Source organism: Pterocles gutturalis, unplaced genomic scaffold (genome assembly GCF_000699245.1).
Source record: "Pterocles gutturalis isolate BGI_N339 unplaced genomic scaffold, ASM69924v1 scaffold13138, whole genome shotgun sequence".
Classification (NCBI taxonomy): domain Eukaryota; kingdom Metazoa; phylum Chordata; class Aves; order Pterocliformes; family Pteroclidae; genus Pterocles; species Pterocles gutturalis.
This window is the reverse complement of record NW_010125749.1, coordinates 70,255-95,319: the sequence shown is the minus strand read 5'-3', so window position 1 is coordinate 95,319 and position 25,065 is coordinate 70,255. Positions and strand designations below refer to the sequence as shown.

At 45.9% G+C, this 25,065-nt stretch overlaps 1 protein-coding gene across 1 annotated transcript in view; it reads left to right on the top strand.

Annotated features, from left to right (window-relative positions):
* Positions 1–25,065, top strand: part of SPNS2 (spinster homolog 2 (Drosophila)) — a gene marked incomplete at its 5' end in the record, with an annotated part of 80,486 nt that overhangs the window by 20,170 nt on the left and 35,251 nt on the right. The window contains one exon of the mRNA XM_010078709.1: positions 6,550–6,686. Coding sequence (XP_010077011.1) covers positions 6,550–6,686 — 137 coding nt within the window. The remainder of the gene's footprint in view (positions 1–6,549; positions 6,687–25,065) is intronic.

Genomic DNA, 25,065 nt, shown 5'->3' with positions numbered 1-25,065 from the left:
GTCTGGTTTGTGCAGTGAGGAGAAGGGCTGGAATTATCAGTAATGAGTTCTTCCCAGGGCAGCATCGTGTGTGGTGTTGAGTCAATCATGAACCTGCCAGGAAAGCTGTGTTCAAGCCTTGTCTGTCTTCATAACTGTGTTTTTGTAACTGGGTTCTGACCCTGTCACAGCAAATGAAACCGAGCGGTATGGTACAGCAGCCACCTTCTCCATGTAACTGTGGACGTCAGCTGCCTGTGTGCAGAGTCATCCTAAACGTGTTGTTTATATTTTATGTCAGTTTGCTGTAAGGAAAAAGCTGGCACCTCGTGGTGCAACATACTCCCTACGGAGAAGACGAGGTTGAAGCCTGAATGCTGATGAGTGGCATCTGCGGTGAGGGAAACACAATCTAGTGTCCCGCCAGACAGAGATACCGGAGAAATGCAGACGGTGTGAGTAGTTAGGTCCACACCTTTTGGAGTACTGCTTTTCTCCTCATTGATTTGCTGAGGACACAGGCACACAGGGATGAGGCATTTATGAAATTCTCAATTTCATCTTGTACTGTGGTCTGTTCTGGGAGAGCCGTTCAGGCCAGGTCCAAACCAAACATTTGTATCCTTAAATCCAATTGATTTGGTGTGTTCTCAAGCCTTTTGTTCCTTTTTTTTCTTTTCTTTTTTTTTTTCTTTTCTTTTAAATGCTCCTGTGTTTGGTGCTGTCAGTGTACGACAGCTTCGCGTGACATACGGAACGGATGGTGGGTTTCAAAGCTCCTTACACTTGTCAGAAACTTCCAGTCTGGCTGGTAGTCTGGAACCCGGTGATCTTGTGTTTCACACTTGGCAAAACCCAATAACACGATCCATCTGGTGGCTGTTGAATTAGCAATGAAGTAAAACAAAGTCCGTGCAGAGAGGGAGGTGACAGTGTACCTAGAGCGGAGTTTGTGAGAATGATGATGTGAAGGGCGATAATTTGTACAAGCAATTGTATGGTAAGAATCCATCTCTGTCAAAAGATGAATGTTTTAAATCACATTGCTGAGATTTCCCGGGGCCTTGGATGGCCCCATAGTCAGACATCGCTCTAACCCTGGTCACGGCACCGTGTTCTGGCTGAACTATCGGGTTCAATGATAAGTAGCACGAAAGGATCTTTGTTCTTGCTTGGCTTGTATGGTGCTGTAAGAAAAAAAATTCACTTTTAATTGTTGTTGTAGACCTTCAAAAATACCGTTAGCGTAGTTATGGTTGTGTAAACAGGACACTGCAGAAGCTGGAAGACCTGCACGGGTTCACGATTTCTGTTGTTCCTCCTGGGCAGGTCACTTTCCTGTGTCTTAATTTCCTTAGCCCTGGAGTAGAAATTAATGGTGCTTAACTTCCTTTCTAAATTATTGCAAGCCTCACTGTGATTAAATGTGCTGTGTATGTAAGTGCTGAATAGTAGCATTACAGCATAAAATTATAATGAAAATGAAAAAAGAAGCATTATAAAACCCTGTCTTTGAAACGGAGGGGCTGGTTGGGCTTTTGGGAGAGTCTTTATTCACCATTGCAGGTAGATGGCAGCTGGTCCCATAAGCAGCTTGAGAAACACTTGAATTCACGACCAAAAGTCCCAGGAGTAGAAGTGGCTCAAACAAATCCCATCGGGGCTGTGTCTCATGCAGCAAGAGCAGGATTGCGCTCGTACACACCCATGAATTATCCCATCCAGAGCCAGCTGGGTGGATAGGTGTTCTCATTGTTTGGAAATTTGTTGGTGGGAAAATATGAACGACCTCACAGCACATAGTTCTCTGCTGTGTCTGAGTGGCTTGCCAGTCTCTGGAGGCAGAGGCTGCCTGGGTTTGCCTTGCACAGAGCCAAGCACACTGTCAGCACTCAGTTAGACGTGGATATATGGTTTCATGCTGACTCAGAGCTCAAAGATAGCCACTGCTTTTTAATTCCTGAGCATCCCTGCATAGAGAGAGCAAGCTATTTTTACCTGAACCTGAACCTTTCTAGCATTATTCCTGGTAGGAAAATATAAAACCTATGCGCTTGAAGTCAAAACTGAAAGAAGGGATCTTTTCTTGGAGGTGCCTGTGATCCTCTCGACCTTCCAGTAACGGAGGAAATGCCTGTGTCTGTGTGTCGATGCCTCTCATCTTTCTTGGTTATTCTCCGTGGATGACCCACTGGCAGGAGAAGCCCCTCTGGGAGAAACAAAGGGTTGATCAGCCCACGTCAGGACAGAGGCAGCGGTGTCTTTGGGACCAAGAGGTGTAAAGCTGATGGGTCAGAGCTGTTTCAGGGAACGGTTGTAGAGACACTGGTAAATTTTTGTTTGAAGGGAAAGAAGAGAAGAAGAAGAGCAATGAAGTCTAGTTCCCGTAGACAGAAAGTCTGCGTGACTGTTAAATATAAAGTCTGTAGTTTCTCCCTCTCCCCTCATCTCCCTTGCTTCCCCTGGCTGGGGGTTTACTTTTCCCCTGGGTGCACAGTTCCCCTCCCGAGAAAGGAAGGTGCGGGCTGACTGGCAGCTCCCTGGCCGTAATCCCTGACAGATGACAGAAGCTACAGGACATAAAGTAGGCACAAGAGGCTGGGGAGGATGCTTTCCTTCTCTGGTGGCTGTTTGGGTGGGAAAGGTACGATCTTTTTTTTTTTTTTTGGGCTGCACCTTTTTGTAATTCCAGGCACACACAGCAAAAGCTGGGCAGTGCTGGCTGTGACGGCGCTTGTGCACCTGTACAGGGTGGGACAGGCGTTCAGAGGCAGAAATAGCCACCGAGCCATCCTGTTTGGGCAATTATGCTCTTCCTGCATTCTCGCCGCAGTCGGTATTTCAGCAGCTAAGCCACAAAGGGAGCTATAAAGACAAATATGTTCTCTTTTTGAAAATACCTGTAGTTAAAAGAACCTCCCTCCTGGGATGGCATTCATTATGTGACTGTTTATTCATCCTTTGCTCACATGGTAATTTCCTCCTGCAGAAATGGATCTGAGCTCCACGCAGGGCTGGGACTGAGCCACTTCTTGCTGGCACTGTCGGAGATAATTCACCACGAGAAATGAGCTGCATGGCACACGTAATGGTGACTGTCATCGCTATACCTGCCCACCGCTGCTCCAAACACAATCGCTGCTTTTCAGTCGCTCATCCCAAACCCCAGTGGATTTCTAATTCTGCTTGCGCTGGGCGTCTCTTCAAGAGCTGGTGATGTTGTGAGGTGGCTCTGAGTGTAGATGGGAAGAGGGGCTGTTGGTTGGGAAGAGGCAAACGCAGCGCCAGGCTCTGTCCCAGCGCTCTCCTATTAGGAAAGGTTTGTGGCAGCGAGTGGAGCTGGAGCTGCAGTGGTGTCACTTGGATATTTACTGGGGAGGGGGTGAGTGCAAGGAGCAGCAAATGCTGTGGAAGGGGGAGAGCAGCCAGACAGGCAGTGGCGGGCGCCAGCGCCAGGCTCCCTTACTGTAAAGCATCCCCCTGCCGTATGCTGCAGCCGTCTGCCTCTACAGATTAATCCTGTTTCTGCTGCCCCTCTCTCCAGCTGAACATGCTGGCAGCTTTCTGTCTTCCAGATAAGATCTCTCCTTCGTGCTCTTAGTTGTTGCAGAACCTCAGCTCCTGATCTAGAGTAACTCAGGTTTGCGTCCCGCCTGGTACCATGCTCTAGATTCGTTCACCTCTCTTCTGCCAGCCCAGGCTGTTGTGCGGGAGCCTCGTCTGTCGTTTGCAGGAGTAATTGCAAAAATTGATTCATGGGAAGTGCCTGTACCAGGCAGATCCTTTTGACAGACCACACAGCCCTCCTATTCTGCGTTTATTTGAGTCAGTCAATGCTCTGATGCATATTTGGGTCATAAATACTCTGATATAAATTGCATTTATTGTTATGACAGCTGCATGCCGTCACCGATTATTTATTAGGTTCTGTTGTCCTTTCACTCTACACCTTGTGGAGCTGTCAAGTCAGCTGCTTACCGGTGACAAAGCTCACAGCTCAGTTCAGAATCTTCCAAAAATAAATTCTCCAAAGGGATTTGAGTAACAGCAGGATGTATGCTGTTGGAGAAGCGTCGGACAATCTTTTTGTTTGTTTTATTGGAAACAGGAGGTTTGTACTTTTTGCCCACTTTTGCCCAAATTCCAGAATTAGACTTTGCATTTATCATCCAGAAGTCATGGAAGCAAATAATCCTACAGATTAATGTGAATTTTGGATCACACCCTCCATGTCTCAGAGTTGAAGTAATCGGGTTGTTTGTTATTTGAAATGGTGGGATGCTCAACTGGAGATTTCTAATTTTCCCTTAGAACCTTTTTTAGCTTCATGTCTTTTTACATTGTAAAAAGGGCAGAATATCTGAGATGGATGAATTCAGTGTCCTTCCAAGGGTAAGGTCAAATTGCAATGGGCACGCTGCTCCGTACGAGTCAGAGTCATTTTCTGCCTCTCATTGCCCATAAACAGCCACGTCTCCTTTGTACCAGCTTGCTGCACCAGCTCTGCAAGGTGCCAGGCACCTTGGTGTTAATTCAGGAAAGCACTTAATCATGGAATTGATGGCTCTGAAGCGCTTAATATGAGCGTGTGCTTAAGTGCCCTGTTGGTCTGGGGCCAGTGCAGATGTACCCTTGCAGAACAGAGATTTGGAAGCCAGTTCTGGTCTGCTAGAGCCGAGCTCCCTGGGGATGGAGGGCTGCAGGGCTGGTGCAGCGCAGGGAGCGGGGCTGGGCTGGGCTGGGCTGCCCGGGCTTCCCCGTGGTACCAGCCCCACGGACCCACGGGGGGACTGCTTTCCCAGGGACAGAGCTCAGCTGGGTTTCAGGCTAGCAGTGTAGTTTCTCTGTAAAACACAAGAGATGAAAACAGCGCGTAAGTGCTTGTAGTTGTATTCGACAGGTTTTGTTTGCGCGAGGATTTGGGGATGGATGTGAGGACTGAGTGTTCTGTCTGCTGGTAGATTAACAGCGACGTTGTTCACAGCGTTCCTACTGAAATATGTGTAATGATGTTGCGGCTGCTTCTTTTCATGGCTTAACATTTCTGTATTACCTTAGTTTATTTTACTCTAGATGTTAAAAGAGTTAATCTGTAATTCCTGTCAAATATCCCGGTGCAAAACTGACATACACGCAATCATACGGCTCACAAGATATAGATGCAAATGGCTATGTGTTATTTATAAAGCAGCTTTGACATCTTAATGTATTAAAAAGGAAGAGACATTTAGATCATTTCATAGCTCAGCATTCTGCGTGGTTTTGAGCTGTCATATATCATTAGCGATGAAAAAATCATAATTTGAGTCTTAACCGCTTTAATTCTATGTACACATTCCAGCCAAAGGGGTGTGTGTCCTCTGCTCCTACCTTTGTGGTTTTTTTTTTTTCCCCCCTATTCTATCCCTCTTTACCCCCTTTTATACAAGTAAAAGCAGACAGCTAGGGTCAGGCAATGCCAGAAGCACCCTTGCCTTCTAGGAACTGCCCGGTAATTAACGAGAGTCATCCCTAAAGAGGGATCTCCAGGTATTCTGGTGTCCCACCCCAATCCTTCTGGGTCTGCTGGACCCAGGCAGAGAAAGTCAGAAAGTTCATAGTACACAGCAGTAAAATCGATGGAGTTGCTCTCATCCAAATCTCAAATGTGGACAGGGCAAAGCCAGGTAGAAATCAGCTTCAACCCTGGCAGCTCCGGCCAAGTTCCACGTTAACCATCACACGGTGCGAGTGCCCCCGTTCAGGTGCCACTGGCCAGGTCGGTTTGAGCCGGGCTGGAGGAGTGAACTCTGAAGTTCGGGAGATCTGGCAGAGATGATTGTGTCAAGAGCCTCATTCCTACAGACGGAAGGTCTGGGGTTAATGCTTTGGGGCTCCTGAGGGGGAAGCAAAGGGGAAAGGGGAACTTGTGATGCTTCAGAGGAGGACGTTCCTGGCCTGCCAGCGCTGCGGGGGTTAAAACTCCTTCTTTGCAGGAAATTGTTGCTCAGTGATGGGTTTAAACACAAGTTCAGTGCTGGTGAAAGGATCTAACGAGGAGCTGGGAGCTTTCTGTCTAAGGACAGGGCTGGTCCCAGCAGGGTGACAGTGGTGTTGACTGGTTTTCCCGCTGTTCCATGGTTGCCTTAAAACACTGCCAGGAAGGATGAACAAACTCCGTTTTCGGTTCAAGGCCACCAAGGAGCCCTTGGCTTGCTTTCTGTCTGCTTGAAGCTCCTTCCGACCTCCAGTTCACCTTCCCGGTGACATTTAGGTGAAGCTTTCCGTTTATTCTGTCCTGGTTTTGCCCGTCCCCGGATGCTGAGCTCTCAGCAGACTGCGAGGGGCTGGTGCTTTCAGTGTAATGCACGTTCACTGGGCTGAAGTTTCTCTGGGAATGAGAAATCTGTTTGATGAAGGGAACGGTGACTTCTGAAAGCCTGTCGGGCTGCGCAGCTTCGTAAGCGAGGGCTGCAGGATGGCTAATTAAATGGAACGGCTCTCTAGAGGATTTGGTTTGCAGAAAATTAGTTTTCATGTTCTTGGCTTGATGTTTATTAAATGTTTCTTTCCTTTTTCTCTCCTTTGCAGTTTTCATCTGTAGTTTCATGGTTGCAGCACCTATCTTTGGTTACCTTGGTGACCGTTTCAACAGAAAGATCATCCTCAGCTGTGGGATCTTCTTTTGGTCAGCTGTCACTTTTTCAAGCTCCTTTATCACCGAACAGGTAAGATCCTTACAGAGCCACGTTGCAGGGTGTCCTGAAAAGATGGACAAAACGTTCCTAAAAACTCCCCATTAGTGTGCTCCAGGGGAACTGTCCCTCCGGTGTGTATTTGGCACAGAGTGCAATGTGTTATCTGACCTTCTATAGGTGACGTGGGATCTGTGTGACGGTGTTTTCTTAACCATGAAAGCTGTTGTTCTTTGATCATGCCCATTCAGAAAAAATAACAGGTGAAGCGTATCTAAGCAAGAGTTTCTGTTGACGTAAGGGTTTTGTTTTGAGTGAGATCCTAAAGAAATCTTAAGAGGCTTTTAAAAAGACTTGGGGAAAAAAAATCCATGTCTATATGGTGGTTTTCTTGTCCTCTGATATGTAACAGAAGCCAGTGGAGTTTGTTGGGAGGTTTGCTCATGGTATGTGGAATGGTAAAATGCATCCAGCAGTGGTTTTACACATGTGCTTTGTTTCCTGTCCAGCACAGGCAGTGGAGGTGGATGATAGCGTGGAGATTAGACATAGCTTCAGCTCGTTTAACACTAGTTGATGGATATGTCTGGGGAACTGCTGATGGAGTTGTCAGGCTCACTTAATTTTGTCAAGCTGTGCACAGCATCCCTCACCTGCTTCCAGGACAGGCACGGTACCCCGGTCTGAGGACCCCTCATTGCATTAATTTTCTCGCCTATTAGAGGCACTTGGAGGAAACAATGATCTGGCAGTTTCTGCGGAAAAATATCCTCTTGTTGAAATCATATTACAGAGGAGGCTTAATTGCTGCAGGTGGCAACATTCCTGGAGAGACAAATCCCAGCTCCTGGCATCATCAGGCTGATTTCCCCAAGGTAGGCAGGGGCATTCCTCATCCTTTCTGTCCAGCTGCGTTCCAGAGATTGCAGCATTGTGGTCACGCCTAAAAAATGACAACCAGGGACTAAACCTCTCCGCCGTTTCCTCCTGCCCACACACATGCTCCGCAGTTTCTAATAAAAAAGAATTTCCACCTAAAGCGGGCAGCGGCAGTCATGTTTCTGTCTGGCTTTCACGTTGGATTGATTGTTGCTGCATTTCTAAAGAAAAATGCATATGGCCAAATGCAGAAGCCTTTAATTCAGTAAATTGTTCTGGTTTATAATTGGCCAGGAAGCATCCTTTCCGGAGAAGGAACATCTACCATCTAAAAATGAAGAGTGTATTTTGGTTTTCTTTTTCTTTTTTTTTTCTTTTTTAATTTTATCTTCATAACATTGTGTAAAAGAGCCCAAAGAGGGAAGCATTTTATAAAGGAACCAATTACCTACTTTTAAACACTTCTCATGTTACGAACACACATTCATGCTCAGGTTCTCATCACTCTCCTCTCTCTGCAGTAGACTCAGTCCTGTAGCTGCAAGTACTGGAACACTGGAATTGGACTGATGGAATCTGTGTTTTCAGGGTTGATTTTCAGTTTAAAGATTTGGGGCTTATCAGGTGAAGTAGTTCAAGGATTAATAGATGTGGTCACCGGCATACAGGAGCTCAAAGTGGAAGTGGCATATTTTTAGCCAAAGAAAGAGAGAATAATGTTTATAAAGCTGGAATATCTTTGGGATCCAAACCTCGATGTTTTAGAAGTCACAAGAGAGGCAGGATCAGAATAGCCAGACCTGTGTTAATTCCTCCTGGATTTGCATCAGTACTATCTCTGGACCTAGACTACAAACTTGGCCAAAAACCACCCCAATACCAAGAAAAATCCCCTGTCCTGATTTTTACTGTGATCTTCAACTCTACTGGAAAACTTATCTGTTAAGGTGGAGGTCTCATGCCCGTTCTTGTTGTTGACTCCAGGAGATGATGGGAGATTTTGCAGGTGCTGTAGGGATGTGTTCTGCCCCGTGGCTGCAGCAGTTGAGCAAGGTCCTCAGAACAATCCCAACTTCACATGGTGTTCCCACCGCTTGGCTAGCCTTCCTGGAGGCTGATCTCTAGTTGGGAGGACGTGCCACGCTGAACAGGGTGAATTCCTGAAGTACTAACGAGAAAAAGGCTCAGAGAAGAGCTGGTGGAGCTTTTTTTTATGCGGTGGCTAAGGAGGCACTTTTCCTGATCTTTGTCATCTAGGATCCATTTGAGGAGCAAAACACTGGCTTGTCTCTCTGCGTTTTTTCTTTCTTTCTTTCAAGACAGTGTATGTGTGTGTCAGGGAGGAAGGCGAGGAGCTGAAAGATGGAAAACTCTTTGCTGGCACAAATAAAAGGCGTAGTAAGACTCCTGTAAGGAGATAAGTTCTCACATCCAAGTCAACATGAAAACCCAGGGCTGGAAGGAGCGGGTTTGCACAGGCTGAGCCCGTTGGAAGGCTGTGCGGAAAACTCCTTTATGTGGCGACAGCAGAGATGCTGAACTAGGCGAGAAACAACTTCAGTAGAAAGAGCAAACTGTGTCTGGAGGGATTGCCTTTCTTCAATTTTTGACAAGTGTCTAGTGCCTGTTGTGTGCTATCGCTGTGTAATTAAATACACATCCGCGCGGGTTTGCACAGGCTGAGCCCGTTGGAAGGCTGTGCGGAAAACTCCTTTATGTGGCGACAGCAGAGATGCTGAACTAGGCGAGAAACAACTTCAGTAGAAAGAGCAAACTGTGTCTGGAGGGATTGCCTTTCTTCAATTTTTGACAAGTGTCTAGTGCCTGTTGTGTGCTATCGCTGTGTAATTAAATACACATCCGCGTAGTTCCGAAACTGTGTCTGGAGGGATTGCCTTTCTTCAGTTTTTGACAAGTGTCTAGTGCCTGGTGCGTGCTATCGCTGTATAATTAAATACACATCGGCATAGTTCCGATTTGGGGTGTAAACAGAAAGAGACGGTTTAACAAAGGCAGAGAGCTGCTCCAGAGCTGGTGGGCTCTCAAGGCTCCCAATTTTTAAAGGTTTTTGGCGGTGTGTTGGTAATATTAGTGCCTGGCTAAAATCTGAACGCCTAAAGGAAAACAATCTAAATGCTATCATTTGAGTGAATATCTAAATTATTTGTAATTTATTGTGCAAACAAGCATATAGAAAAGGACACGTTAATTCTTCTCTGTCCTACTGTCGAATTATTCAATAAAGAAATACCCAGGTGGTAAGAAAAGGGCATGGAGCTAGGAACTGCCTTAAAGAGATGGATTTTGATCTGGAAAAAGGATTGGAGCACAGTGAAACAGTACATGTAAGATACTATCTAAATGCTATTTCATGCTGTTTGGGTTAGGAAGACAGTGACTGAAAATTGGCAGATAAAGCAGGGAATTGGGTGTATAGCCATGCAGGGATGGAGTTGCTAGAGAGCACTGCATTAAGGTTTGTAACCACTTATTAAAATATCCTTAGTTATTTATTACCAAATATCTTTGGGCTATTCGCATGAAGTAATGACCATCTAATAAATGAAGAAAGAATCTCTCATCTGCTAGTAGCTACTAAATAACTAAATAATAGGTTCTCACAGGGAAAAAAGAAAATCAGACCAAAATTTAAGGGTTGTTCCAGAGTGTACAGAGGGTGATAGTTACAGAAAACAGCAATGCATGAATCTTATGCATAGCAAAACAGCAATAGGACAAATAGGTACGTAAATGTTTGCTTACTGTCCATGCTGTCTTAAATTACTTTTAAAACAAATCAAAATAAGAAACCTGAATAAATACCATATCAGAGAGTAATTCCATAAATACACCTGGTCTCATGGATAAAAATAGCTGATGATAAATTTAACTAAAGAAAACAATCAGAAGTAACGAGACTGGGATAATATTGAAAAGGTCACTTTTTATTCTGACAAATAATGTGATTTGACAATTTATATTAGTGCAGAATTTCTCTGTAGAAAAATAAGAAGAGAGTCCTGCTGCACTTAGTATCTGGTACTTGCACATCTCTGTTCTATAACACTCTTCAGCACTTCAAAACTTGTTCAGTAGTCTAAAATTAGCTAAAGTTGGTACATATTTCGTCGTATCTCTAGATGAACTCCACTTATAGAAACTTCAATAAAGTATGTACCTGTCTTAATTTGTAAGTACAAACACCTGCTTAGAAATTACCTCCCTTTCTGCACGCCTCATAATCGGTTCTGCACCTGCAGATACACTAATTTTGGAACTTTCACCTGCAAAACCCTTTCCTGCCTTGTTTTTGGCTTTTGGCAGGCATTTGGAGAAAACATTTTCTGGTTGTTGGTTCATGTTCTGTAATAAACCAGGTGAGCTGCTGGGCAGCAGAGATCCACATCGCAAAGCAGCGCGCTGAGCACACAGGCTGCGCGCAGTTTCCTTACCAAGGTGCAAGGGGCTCAGGACCCCTCTCCCTCGTGGGCACCAGGATCTTAAAGCCAGAAGGAGCCTGGAGGTGGGACGTTGCAGACTGTTCTCCCAGCCTTGCGCCATGCTGCTGTTTCCCATGGAAATATCTTGGGCAAAGCAAATCTCGGTGGAAATGGGATGCTGGTTTACAGAAATATTCAGCCAAGTAGTTTGGCTCCGCTGGGCTGGGAGAGCAAGCGTACCCAGTAATCGAGCAGGACGGGCTGTGGTGGGGTGGGTTTGCTGGGAGGCAGCAGGGCTGCAGGGGGCAGAACGTTTGGAAACAGAAAAGCAAAGAATGAACAAGGTAAGCCAGGAATGTGCTCTTGAATCCTCCAGGTCTTGGTAAATATTCTCTTTAACTGCTGATATAGCTAACATGCTAAAACCTTTTTACTCCTGCTGCAAGTTAATCCGGATAGGTATTTCTACTACTTTTATTTTTTTCTCTCTTTTTGATTTATCTCTGAAAGAGGAAGCCCACAGTGCAGTGGAGTTCAGTGAGCCTGCAGTGCCTGCTGAAGTCCTGTCCTTCACCCTTGCCAGATGTATATTTATTTTCAAACCTTGTCTTTCAAGGAGTGCTAAAAGAGAAGCAACAAATGACGTGCAGCATGGAACAAATGGTTAGCTGGGTTAATTTTAAAAAACATAAACATAAACCAACCCCAAACCCTCCACAGGATGATTCACTCCAAGAAAGAACAAGCCTTTATCTGAGGTGCTCTGGCAGAAGTTGTGTTATAAAACACACAGCTTCTGTCCCTGTGCTTCCACTGTGTGAGATAAATCTACAGTCTGAAACAGAAACTAACAGAACTGAAAGCCCCAAGCCATCGCTTTGTATGTAAGGATACCGAGTGTTGTCTTTGAAGTCATGGTGAATTACTGGAATGTTTATATCCCACTGTTCCATCCTTTTATTTTCGAGCAGAGCTCTCTTGTAGAAAGAAAGCAAATTACATTCTCCCAAGCAACTTGGTGAAGTCTGCTGCACATGCACTCCATCTTTTCCCTCACATGCGATTCCTGACAGTTCATGTACCGAAATCGGGGCTGGGACACGGGCTGTTCCCAGACAAAGGCTGTTGGTTGGCTCTGGTGTATTTTGCCAGCCCCTAATGTGGTCCTGGAACCCTGCAGATGAGCATACGCTGTTGACATTTGGATTTCTGCATGCTTGCCCTTTTGCTAGACTACTCAGGAAAAATATAGTCCATTGTGTACACTCTTATCACAGAGGAGGAGATTAGGGCAGGTAATACACTACAGGAGGGGTCCTATTCTGACTGCCAGCGGTGTCAGCGCTCAAGCTACTACCTGCTGCTATAATGGTCCTGTGTGTAAGGCTGGTGTAGTGCCCCACTGCACCTGCCAGCTGTGACCTGCTCCTGCTTGGCCTCTGCTCTGTTAGGATGGATATGTATAGGATGTATATATACATCTCTGCTTCTCCCCAGCTATTGGGGCGCCCTCCTCGCTACAGGAGAGCTGCTGTGCTGGGGTCCGGCGGGTGCCAGGGGAGGGAGGATGCTGTGCTGGAGTTAGGGGGCTCCGAAGTCCCAGAAGAGAGGGAAAGGATAAGGGCTCTCTGTTCTTCCAGCTGCTTCCAGTGCTGAAAGGGGGCTACAGGAGAGATGGGGGGGCTCTGGATCAGGGGGTGCAGGGATAGGATGAGGGGTGATGGTTTTAATCTGAAAGAGGGGAGATTGAGATGAGATTTTGGGAAGAAATGTTTTCCTGTGTGGGGGGTGAGGCAGTGGCCCAGGGTGCCCAGAGCAGCTGTGGGTGCCCCATCCCGGGATGGGTTCAAGGCCAGGCTGGATGAGGCGTTGGGCAACCTGGGCTAGTGGGAGGTGTCCCTGCCCATGGCAGGGGGTGGGACTGGGTGGGCTTTAAGGTCATATACCAAATACCATATGGAAACCTGTTTTTATGTAAGAGCAACAACTCCTGCACAGACAAGTGTAATGATTTGACCTCCTGAATCTTGGGTCCTCATTGTTCCCTCAGATTTTGCTGACCTAGGACAGAAGAGAGGGGAGAAGGTTAATGCAGATGAAATAGTTGCAGCTTGCTGAAATAGAGTGCAGAATTACTGCCATGTATTTGTCTCCTAGCTGCTTTGTATTCCTACCTTGTCCCTTTCTACCTGTCTCTCTTCCAAGGAAACTATAAATGAAAATCAGGAGAGGATGCTCTCAGAGCACCATCCCCAAAAAGCCAATTTATGAGGGGAGGAGGCTTTTCATAGGTGTTATCAGAAATGGAAGTGTTGTATTTTATGATCTGAGTGTTGGCTTTTCCCTCCAGTGTCTGCATCTGTGTATCTGTAGAGCATTTGGAAAGTTCCTGCAAGCACAGCTGGTGATGGCTGCTGGGAGAGAGACAGAGCACAGCTCCAAAGCTTATTCAGAAAGCTTATTTGTGTGATGAGAAAAATGAACTTAAAGAAACTGTCATTAAGACTGTCTCTATTATATGTAGCATTTCCTGTCTGCAGTGTGTCTGGAACAGGATGGGTCCTGCTCTCCCCTCCGGGACCCAGGAGCGATCGAGATTACACCCCCGCGTCCCACCTTCCCCAGGCAGAGGCAGCCTGGCACCGCGGCTTCTCGAATCCCCCCAGTCGTGTGCTGGGATGTTCATCTGTGTGCCTCCTGCGCTCTGCTACCTGCCTTGGGGTCATTAATCGGTCTGAAATCACGCAATATCTGAATCAAACACGGTGGATGCTGAAAGAAGAGATGTTTCTATTGCTGAGTGTCATAACTCACCTGAACTGATGGGTGCTCCTGCAGAGGCGTCTGTTGCCAGTTCATTGACATGAAGGCAGCGATTTGCACGGAAATGTCAGACCTGCTCCTCGGAGATCCAGCATCTTCTGGAGCAGGTGGACAGAGGTTTGTGCTGGGAGAGTATCAAGAAACAGGCTTGAGGCTTAATGCTAATTGCAGTGGGTCTCGGTGAGGGCTCCCTGTAATTGCCTGCCCTTTTTTTAGAGAACAGTTGGTTATCTTACTGGAAGATGTTGAAATCATTATCATCGGGTCTGTGATTGTGGTTCTGATTCAGCTCCTCCTGTGGAAGTCTGTGGGAACCTTTCCTGTGTCTTTGTGGGAACTGAGTCAGACTCTGTATCTTTTCAAATCAATACGCTTACATTTGGTGCTCTTTCATCGGATCACGAAGATGCCGAGAGACAACAGCTGGGGACCGCGGAGCCAGCATGACAGATCTTTACAGGCCAAAGACCTTTACGGCTTTGTCCCATTTTTATGCAGAAACCTGAATTTACAGTCTCTAGGTTGAAGAGTAGGAAAGTTCAGCCGCTATGTCAGTTAATGGATGGTTTGGAAGCAATGCCTGCCGGTAACTATCATCCTGCCTGTCCTGCTTGTGTTGTGCCTGAGCAGGAAATCTCACCTGGGTCGGTTATTTGCTGAGGAGGCAGAGGGAAGAAGGCACATTTATTCCATTGCCAGGCTGTGTGTGTCTTGGAAGCATTCCTTCTTCTGTGTTGTCTATTGAAATGTATATTCTGCTAGTCATGCTGCAGCAGAGACCTAACCCCAGAGCATGCTGATGGAACACATTGCTTCAACCCTGTCTTCTTGGAAGTCTCTATAATGCTTTAGAGTTATGCTTTATAAATAATTTAACAGCATCTTAAGCTCAGCCTCATTCAAAACATCCCAGGAATGGAAGAAAGGGAAAATGTTCTTTAAATAGAAGGACTGAACCATCTGGGGTTAAAAAAAAAAAAAGAATTTAAAAAAGAAACTTAAAAAAAAAAAAGTGGTACTGCATGGAAGTTTCCAAGCACATGTTAAAATACATAGTAAGGAATGATAAAATTTCTTATCAGCCTAATGTGATCCTTGCTGTAGTGGCTGTGACCTGAGGAACGCGAGGTGTTCCCAACGCAGTGCTCCGCTGGCGCATGCCGTGCCGCAGTCGTCGGGATGGCTGGCTTGGCCGGCCAAGTTCAGAAGGCAAAGCAAGCCACTGCTGCAGCGTCGGGATGGCACCGTGTGGTCCTGTTCCTTTGGAAAGAAGCTTCCCAGATAATGGTGTACTGAGGGTATTGAGGGGAGGCCACGCTGGTGGGGTGGGACGTGTCCCTTTGTGCTTCCCTGGGATGTTCCAGTATGGGTCTGAAGAAATGTCCGTTTGTTTAACGATGTAAGCTGACGTGTCCGTAGTATGGATTGAGATGAGGCAGCTTACGGCTTGTGTTCTTGAGGCAGGATGCTCCAGGAGAGTTTGGCTAACGATGCCTCCCAGATAAAGCAAACAATTAATTCAGCTGTGGTGGTTCTTAAAGGTTGTGCATTTTGTCCTTAAAAACAGGGCGCAGGAGAGAGGGAGAGGGGTCTTCAGCCTCTTCGGCTTGTGTTGGATGGATTGGGGATGGATTGGGGCCTTTCCTGAGCTCTGGGTTACCTGCTGTACAAAAGCACCGGCGGCACTGCAGGGAGTGGAGCGCTGCTTCAGCCGCACACACGGTCCGTGCCCTCCTGGGTCAGCACCAAGGCTGAAAAAAGGACTGTTGTGCTCTGAGTAATTGTGCAAATAGTGTGAAGATGGGAAATGTCTTCTAGTACCCGGTGCTAGATTCGTCTTTTGAAGTGTTGACGTTTCTTTTAAGTAAAGTCCAGGTGCTACACAAAACACGGCATTTGCAATTCAGATATCATTGAATTAGAGTGCTAATCTCAAACCCCCCTAATAGATTTTGAGCTGGAAATCCCGGGGAATGATGCTGATCATCATGTCAGAAAACGTGATTGACAAAGTCTCACGCGAAGATAGTGCCAGCACATGGAAATGCATTTCATACCGTTCAACGGGATTGTCGTTCTGTCAAACAGGCTGGCTGCGGAGAGTGACGCGGAGCTACAGCGTGACAAAACCTTGCCAATTAACAATGCCTCCACTAGCAACACAACAACTGTTCAAAGGAGATCGTGAGTAAGGAGAAACTGCTAGGTAGGAGGAATTGGCAGATGCATCGGTTTCTCTCTGGAAATCTGACGCTAAAAATGAGACATCTCTCCGATGCAGGCTGACCGTTCTGCAAGGTCAGCCCTTCTCGCAGCGCGCGGGGGCTTCTGGCTCCTGAGGGGTTCAGCAAGCCAGAGAGGTGTGAAAACAGCAAGCTGGAGGAAAAAAATTCAGAGTTTGGAATGATTTAGATGGTTTTTCAGCAAAGTTGCCTAAAAGGTCTGGCTTGCTGCTGTACTTAAATTTTTAGCATATGCAAAGGAAAATATGCCAAGAATCAGTGGAACCAACAGTATCAGTGAAGTTGCTGAGACTATAACTTCGTGGTAATTTCATCTAAACCTTGAGGCTTTCCGTTAAAACAGGTCTTTCATGGGCTCTCAAAACTTGTTCTACCCTTGAAATGTGTATAGTTAGGGCAAAGCATTCACACCTGGGTGTCTCAGGCAGTTGGCTGATGCTTTTTTCAGAGGGTGCTGAGAAATTGTCGTTTCTGCAGTTGTCTTGGGGATAGGAACATGGGATTGTGGTCTCCAAGAATGAAACCTGTCTGTTGGATTTGACGAGATTTCGGCTTAAGAATTGGTCCAAACCAAAGAGTGTTGGAGCCAAGACAGCCCGTGGGGTTGATGTGGTGAGATCTCAAGTGTTTCTATGGAAATCATTGAAGGTAGAGACGTTGCTAGTGTTATGTATCAATGCCTGTAACTATTTGTTCTGAAAAATCGGGTATCTGTCTATAGCTGGGTTGCTTGGATTCACTCTTCACTTGTGACTCATCTGTGGCTGGAACACAGCCCGTTACTGCCTGGGAATATTCTGTAGTTTCACATATGCCATGTCGTATTCCATCTATTAGTATTTAGAAACTTGTGTGTGTTGAGAACATTGCCTTGTTTCCACAGTTGCAAAAATACGTTGTCGTCCTCCCAATCTCTATCTCTATGATTACGTTACGGTTGTCTTTGCACATCTCAGGAAGGGAATGGTGGTGGTGCCTAATGCCAGAGATATTTGCTGCGAGTGCTGGTAAGTGTGTCCCACCTGACAGATCTGGAACAAAAAGCAACAGTTTGCTTCCCACCAAGAACTATTAAGCTTCTCAGGGGAGCAGTTTTGGAAGATACATTCTGGCCAAGCTGCGTGTAATGGTTTTATAAGGGGGATAAATGACCGCTATTTGGGGATGTGAAATGCGATGGACTGCTCTGTGCCTACACCAGAGCCACGAGAAGTGCTTTAACTCAATGTTCTAGCAGGCACTGGTAACACGGGGCTCTTCATGATCCCCAGGATTTATTTGAAAACATCAGCCTTGTTCTCTAAGGTCTGTTTTAGAAGTAGCTGCGCACGTAGCACTGCACGGGCTGGTGTTCTGGCGGATCTGGAAGCTGCTCTGTTCATTTCCCTCCAATTACATCCCAGACCCCTGTCTTTAATGCAATATTAATGACCAAGAGACTAAATTGAGAAGAACAGACATCCCACCAGTTGAGTGTCATGTAATATTTTTACCACCGGCAGGTCAATGGGATGAGAAGCCTTTCGATTAGTGCGCTGCAATGCTGCTTTGTCCTCACCGAGGCTATTGCCAGGACCTGGCGGTGCTGCTTCATCTCCCAGTGTCGTGTATTTACATTACCTAATTGGATGGAGAATGGGAATTGGGCTTACTGTGTTTTTGGTTTTTGTTTTTTTTTTTGTGCTACCCAAAAATGACTGAAAAATAATAGAGAGTCTCTGAAGACTGCCACGGGTTTGAAGGGAGGGCAGTGACGGGAACCTGGATTTCAGATGCTGCAATTTGCATGTTGAAAGGGAATTTCACATTTAAAATTTGCAAGTAACTCAGAAAATCTTGGCCCTTTTGTACCTGCGAAGCACACAGCCGCTCCCTGCTGACTCTGGGAAGTGTTGTGGGAGTCTCACTACTTCCAGAGTGGTTTTGTTTTGGTTTTTTGGGTTTTTTTCTCCAGAGTGCTTAATTAGATGCTTCACGTTAGAGCCTCTCTGTAGACATCCAGTTGTTAAGCACTTTAGCTGCTGATTGAAGGGTGTGATGAGTGAAAAAGGACGATCTTACAGTCTTTATCGGTTATTTTTACATACTAAATAATAATATAAATCTCATAAAATAATAATGCTTTAATCATCCAGAATCTTAAGCACGTTTCCAAAGAAAACTGTCCACATTCAATAGGTGTGCCTGAACAGGTCACCCAGGAGAACGAAAGCTGTTAACAAATAGTAGAGACAATCAAAGGAAAGGTGAACGGACTTTGCTTCATCTCCCTTGCTCATTTCTATATTTAAATATGTATTTTGTTCTCTTTCTGCTTGCTGTAGTCTCTCTTCTCCTTGCAGGGCTCTGAAAACCAGCTGAGTTTTCCCCAAAGGGAATTGTTCAAAGGTGAGGTGCTTAGAGCTGCGAGTTGGTGGGACACTTAATGCATCCCAATGAGCTGTGGTTTTGGAGTGTTTGACATGGTGTAAATGGATGCTGTAGAAGAATCAGAACTGCTTTAGAAACTATACTATATGTCCATCCTAACAGCAAAGGATTTATATATTGACGCCTCAGCAAATGATGAATCAAGCGTACTAAGGTCTCAGTAACTCAGTAGTTTGCCATTAAATCTTGGCATGGTGCAGAGGGCTCATCTCTAACGCGTTTATAAACTCTAGCCAGCATATGATAACCATGTGTGAATAAATCCTTGGAGATACTCAAAGCTCAGTTGGACATGGTCTTGAGCAACCTGTTGTAGTTGGCCCCACTTTGAGCAGAGGGCTTGGACTGGACTATCCGCAAAGGTCCCTTCCAATCTCAGCTGTTCTCTGATTCTGTGACGTGCGTGCAAAGGAGAAGAGCAGTTTGCAAATGATGATGAAAGATGGACTTGGCCTCGAGAGTTCGATTTAGAGGGAGGAAACTGTAGAATTTACATCCAGTGGTCACAGAAATTATGGGAAATGTGTGCAGTAGTGACTTAAAAGAGAGATGGGAAGTGAAAAGTGGTTTTGGGTAAGGGACGACACACGCAATGAGGGAAGAAAGGAGTCGTCCAAACCCAATCACATCTCCGCAGTGAGCCAAAGGGCCACAGAACCAGCAACCCCAGGGCATCTCCCTCAGGCTACCTTGCCAGCATGACTCACGTCTGATAGGGGAAAAACATCTTGTTGGAGGTGAGAAGGGTAGTTTATAGTTCCATTGATCAGACAGGTAACCGTAACATGAACCACTTGGATCTCTGCCGAAAACAGACAGAATACTGGTAGCTCACAGCGTTGTATCAGAGCTGATAATCATCAACCTGTCACCAACCAGGCTCCACACCAGCATGTGCCCTGGCTAGTCGCTGTGTATGCCACCCAGAGATTAAACATAATCAACTCCTTTTGGTTGTAGAAAATCCTGAAAACAATGTTTAGCCACCCTATTAATGGGGGAGAAAAGTACTGACCAACAAAACATCTCAGTAAACAGTTCTGCCCCAATATTATTTTGTATTTTGGTCTCTCTGCTGGCAATCCCCATGCGGGATTATTTAACATTACTGGTAGATAAAGGTAGATACTCATCTTCCTTTGTTCCTGCACAAAGATGTCCCAGACAGTAGGACACAAAATGGCCAAAATTTGGCATGAATTTTCAGTTACTTAAAAGTTTGGACTGGACTTCACAAGAAGACGTGTTCTTCAGGATTGGCACGGGACAGTTCACCAGAACTAAAGACATAACACCTCTCTAGCTCTCTACAGTATTCATTTTGCCTTTATTAGAAGAGAATTGGAAGCACTCACGTTTGAGAAGGCAGGGATGTGACTTTGTGCTCTGTAGCTAGATTTGACACACCATTCCTATCAAGTGTGTGGACCCAGGACTTGTATCCACCCGTGGAAGCCAGGTGCCTTGGTTAGGTGTGTTCAGAATTTGTAGAGCTTTAGGGGTGCACAGAGGTGGAAGGTGTATTTAGGCTTATCTGTTCTGCTGTAGCCTTTGCCATCCATCCAGACGCAGAATGGAATTTAAAACATGAATATCAGTGTTTAATGTCATCTTGTCTTCATGATATGTCAGTGTCCCTGTTTGACTTGGAAACTTTCAGGTTCTTCAAGGTGACCCCATCCTTACTGGGGGTGCCAAGAGAAACAAGGTGTTTAGGGTTTAAGCAAATGTGTCACCTGCATTGGTAACCTCACTGCATTGCTCAGCTGCTCTGGTGACTGGGAGATAATGAGCTGGAATTTGAACTGTGAGCTTACAGGAGCCGATGCTCTTAGTCACCACACCGATACTCAGCAGCATGTTCCTGGTTTGGTTTGCACCACGGTTAATGGTACATCTTTGCCATACCTGCGGTGAAGGGTGTGGTGTGTCACCTCTGACCACTGAGATCCCTGCGGAGTACTGATACCCTGGGGAACATTTAACGGAGTGCAAGAGGAAGTGCTGTGTGCCTGGCCAGAAAATACAGGTTCTGCGCCGGAAAGGCAAATGCTTGCACGCGAGTGTAGCTCTCCAAAGCCACCACTGTTGTGCAGCCCTTGGATCTACGTCTGAGCCCTGTGGGTTTTTACTTTGTCAGCTGACTCCTGCAGTGTTTCAGATTCATCCATCTTCAGCTGATCTAACCGACGCCCTGGGAGTGCCGCGGTACCCTGGATGGTGTCGGTGCGCGACTCTGCCAGCTGCAGAGATCCAGGAGTGTAACTGCAGCACAGCTCAACTGAGCTTGCTCTAGAGACTCGGGGAAATCAAATCAATCCCAGTGCTTTCTCCTTGGTTTATTGTCATTCCACACACATGTATTTTGGGCTTTAGGTGGCAATCTTAGCTGCCTGCTGGCGTGGATGCTTTTCCTTATGTGCATCTTCTTCCCAAGGATGCAAACCCTGATTCTATATCCTTGCTTGCTGCATGATGTTTATGTAATAAAAGAAGGAAAATATGGCAAACCTCAGCAGTTCGAATATGGGAATTCATGGTGCCGAGCCCTCTTTTTTTGCTGTGTAAAAGGTCCTCCTTTTAGACCAGCAACACCAGTTCAAAACGTGGCTTGCACTGGTGCTGCGCACCCCTACCAGTAATTCGCACGAGGTTGGCTCTGTCTGTGTGATCTCGTTGGTCTGTGTGTCCCTCGTCTGAAAGCAGCACGTATTCAGCTTGTGAGACCCTCACAAGCTACTCCACATTCAAATCATATACTTACTAACCAGAGCTTAAGGATCATATGATTCCTTAGACAGTAAATCTGGTGGCTGGGAGTTGTACACATATTTGGCAGATTATAGGTTTATCACTCTCAGTTAATCTCTTAGAGAACTGTGGCTTAATTCCTTTTGTTAACTAATTAAAAAAAAAAAAAAAGAGAAAGGAGTTAAAGCTCTAATTAGAGCTATTAAAACATGCATTACTCACTCAATGGCCTATACAGCTAGGATAAATGTATAATTAGGAGGTTTGTCCAAACATGATTAAAGCTAGTCACGTGTCCGAGGCCATCGAACATTTGTGTGTGTGAATAGAGTCAGTATGAAAATGTGAATATCAACCATGTCTTACTTTGCAGAGAAAATACATGAACTATCTTTTGGCGTATTATAAATATTTAACTCAAAGCATGACAGCTCTTGTCAGGTGAAAATTCGGGAAGGATTGTGTTGCGCCTGTAGCTTCTCCTGGCTGTGTGTCATTGGCGACAGCCATCGGACCAGGTCCCTCTGACCCCGTGGTCTGTCACTGCCTGTGGTTTGCTGATAGTTTAAGGAATCCAGAAATGAGTCGGTTGTGCGTTCCTGTTAGTGATCGGTGCGCTCCCTGAGGCATAAGGGTGCTCATATGTCTTTTGGGGGACTGGGTTTCATTTTTGTTTTGTTAGTCTTCAAATTACAAAGTACTAAAGTCTTCAGCATGTTTTTCCTTCCGTAGAGTTGAGAGATGGGAAGAAGAGAGCAGATCCATTGACTTACCGACCTGCGTGCACGTACGAGTGCTTTCTCTGTGCGCTGGTTTCTGCTGATGGCATCCCTTGAAGGGCAATTCCCAGGCAGGTGGTGGTGGGGCTGGTTCAGGGTCTCCGTCAGCCACCATTCTTTCCATATATTGATGGTTTATTGTATACTGGAACCTTGCGGTTCATCAGCCCCTTTGTGGTTCATACCAGTTGGAGAAAGGGTCTCGGAGCACCTTTGCATCCTAAATTTCCACCAGAGCTCGTAGCAGTCACACTGTACGGTTCAGGGGTTCCTATGATGACCCCTCTCCAGCTGTCCCCACCCGAGCTGGTGGCACGGAGCTGTGCAGCAGCGTGGCTGGGACTGTGACAGCCTCCGGAGCACTTTGGGCTGAGGCACAGGCAGGGAGGGGGATCTCTGCCATATTTCTCCATTTGAAGAAAACTCTTGCTTTTCTACCAACCAGGAGATGTTGGCAGCTCTCATGGAGGTGCGAACATCTCTGATATGACTGCTAATCAAAATGAAAGACATAAATAAATGGTTTCCTGTAGTAGCTCTTTGTTTCAAAAAACTTTAGTTGCAAGCACTGAGCCAGAGAAAAAGCCACCGAAGTATTGAGGTTGCTGGGCTTACCTATGGAGGAAGGGAAAGCTCAGGTGCACAGATAAACAAATTACAGAAGAGCTCCAAAGTAATGCAGAAAGGAATAAACTTTCTTCATATATGACAGTTTCTGCGTGGGGAACAGTGAAATTCCCTTAAAAGTCTGAGCTGCCTGTGCTGCTTTCAGTGCAGATAACGCAGAGAAGAATTTGGCTGGTGTCAGCCCTTTTTGTCTCAATGAACTGCTGAGCATCCTGGGGCAGGACAAAGAGGAAAAAGCACTTGGGGGAAAATCTCATGCAGAGGAAATGGTAGAAGTGTCCTGCCACAGCTTCCTCTGCGCGGGTGATATCTGACTTCCCTGTCTGTTTGTGTCATCATATCGTGTTCGCATACACTCGGAGGGATGTGCCTATACCTCTATGTGTATATAGATACCCACACATAAAATAGCTGTTGTCTATATTGCTCACATGGTGGTTTTGGGACCAGTTTGTAAGCGGTTCGTGGTATGTCTGTGGTCCGAATGAGTAGCAGCGTAAGAATTTTGGAGTTGGTTTGTTGTTTGTGTTTTTTCTTCCTATATGAGAAAGGAAAAGATGAGGCGTCTCTCTGAAAGGATGACTTCTTGTCTTGGGGAGCCACCCAGCTGTCCCTCTTCAGAGATGAGAAAAACTTAAGTTTTGACTGACGGATGACCATCTGGGGGTTCCAGCTTGCTGTACCAAATTCCTGCATAATTCTGTTGTGTAGGTGCCAACGGGATGCGTGCCAGCCAAAGATCCAGAAGAGATCTCTCAGCAGGATAAGAAGGGGCATCAGCTCTTTACCCCTAGATATAGAGCTCTAAAACCAGGCACAACACAGAGCTGGTTACGAATAATTCCCTACTATTGTTTTAGACTGTTGTATGTTTTGCCCAGTTGTTGCACCTAAATAGCTGCATAATCCTGAATATATCATCTCAGAAGGGCAACACCACTCGTGTCTGTGTGTAGATGATGCTTTTATGAGACTGCTTTTATTGCCGGCTGGAGTCAGACTCTCATGACTTAAATTTGGATCCCGCTGCTTCAGAGAATATGGTTGAAAGATGAAAAAATGGAATGTGGAAGCATGGGGTGAGCCAGGAAGGAGGATTTGAGGAGGAATTGGGGGAGAAGAATGAATGTGTTACCTGTTGGGGATTATTTCATTGTATTGAGACTCTGAATCAATGGTATCGATGGAACTCAGTCACTCCTTACCGCAACAGGAAAACTTTGTACAGTTCTCCTGCCTTACACAAGGATTGTAAGAGGAACCTTATAAACAGCATTATTTGGGGGAAATTCCCATCCAGTGCATTCCCTGGGAGTGACGCTGGCTGGTGAGCACACACGGGTGTCATTTTTGTGTAGGTATTTCACATTTGAGGAACATCCAGTGCATTTACAAACTGGTCATGCTCCAGGTGTAACCAGCACCCTCTACGTCCTCACTGCAGGTCTGGCAGGTGACTGTTGTGCCTGTCACCCCCTCTGTGATCCAGACCTGAACCTCTTAAGAACCCCAAATCAACCTCCCGTTCCCTCGCTTTCTAATTCTGCGTGACTGAGTCATTCCGCGTAAATACTGTTGCTCATTCCAAACGCATCGGTTACCTGCACACCAATCACTGTCAGCATATTTCTGCAGCAGAGTGGCTGAGCATTGGGTAATTGGCAGAAATTAAAAAGCTTGAGTCACAGCATTGCCCTTTCTGCATACACCCACGTGTCTCTGACATACGTGCAGCTTACAGGAGACACATGAATGGATAGCAGCTCTGCAAACAAGGAACTTGTATACACTCAGAAAATAGGTATTGATGCAGAATTTACGTCAAAATAAGAGGAAGTGAAGAGCGTGCAAAAGTATTTGTTTTGTGGGGCTGGATTCCTCGAGAAATTCTTTTCAACCAGGGGATGACAGTGAGGAAAGCAATGAAAGCGTGTCAGTGGTAGGTTTTTTTTTTTTTTGTCTGCGGATGGATATATTTATGACTGAGGCACGTGGCTTGATGTCCGCATGGCATTTTCCACATTGGAGAAGGAGAGCCCTGTGTTCTGCCTTAGCTGTGCTGTAGGGCAGAAAGTCAGCCGCTTCCCTGGAACTCACCTTTTCCCCAGCTGTAGCAGGGGCATCAGTAATTGCTCGTTGCTCTCAAAGCACTTTCGTGTTTAAGGACGTATCATAATCCCTGCTGTTCTTCTCACAAGCGATCTATAGAATAATAACAGTAAATCGAGGATTTGCAGAGGTTACATTTGTAGAAATAGATTTCCCCATGCTCACGGTTTTCTGCAATTGAATCTTTAATTCCCGCACCTGCAATTACTTCTGGGTGTAGCTCAAGCTGCTTAGGTGTCTGAGAACTGGATTGCGCTCATGTATCAGGCATTTCGGCAGCGAAGTCTCGTGCCTTATGCCTTCACACAGCAGCACACGGAAAACTGCAAGT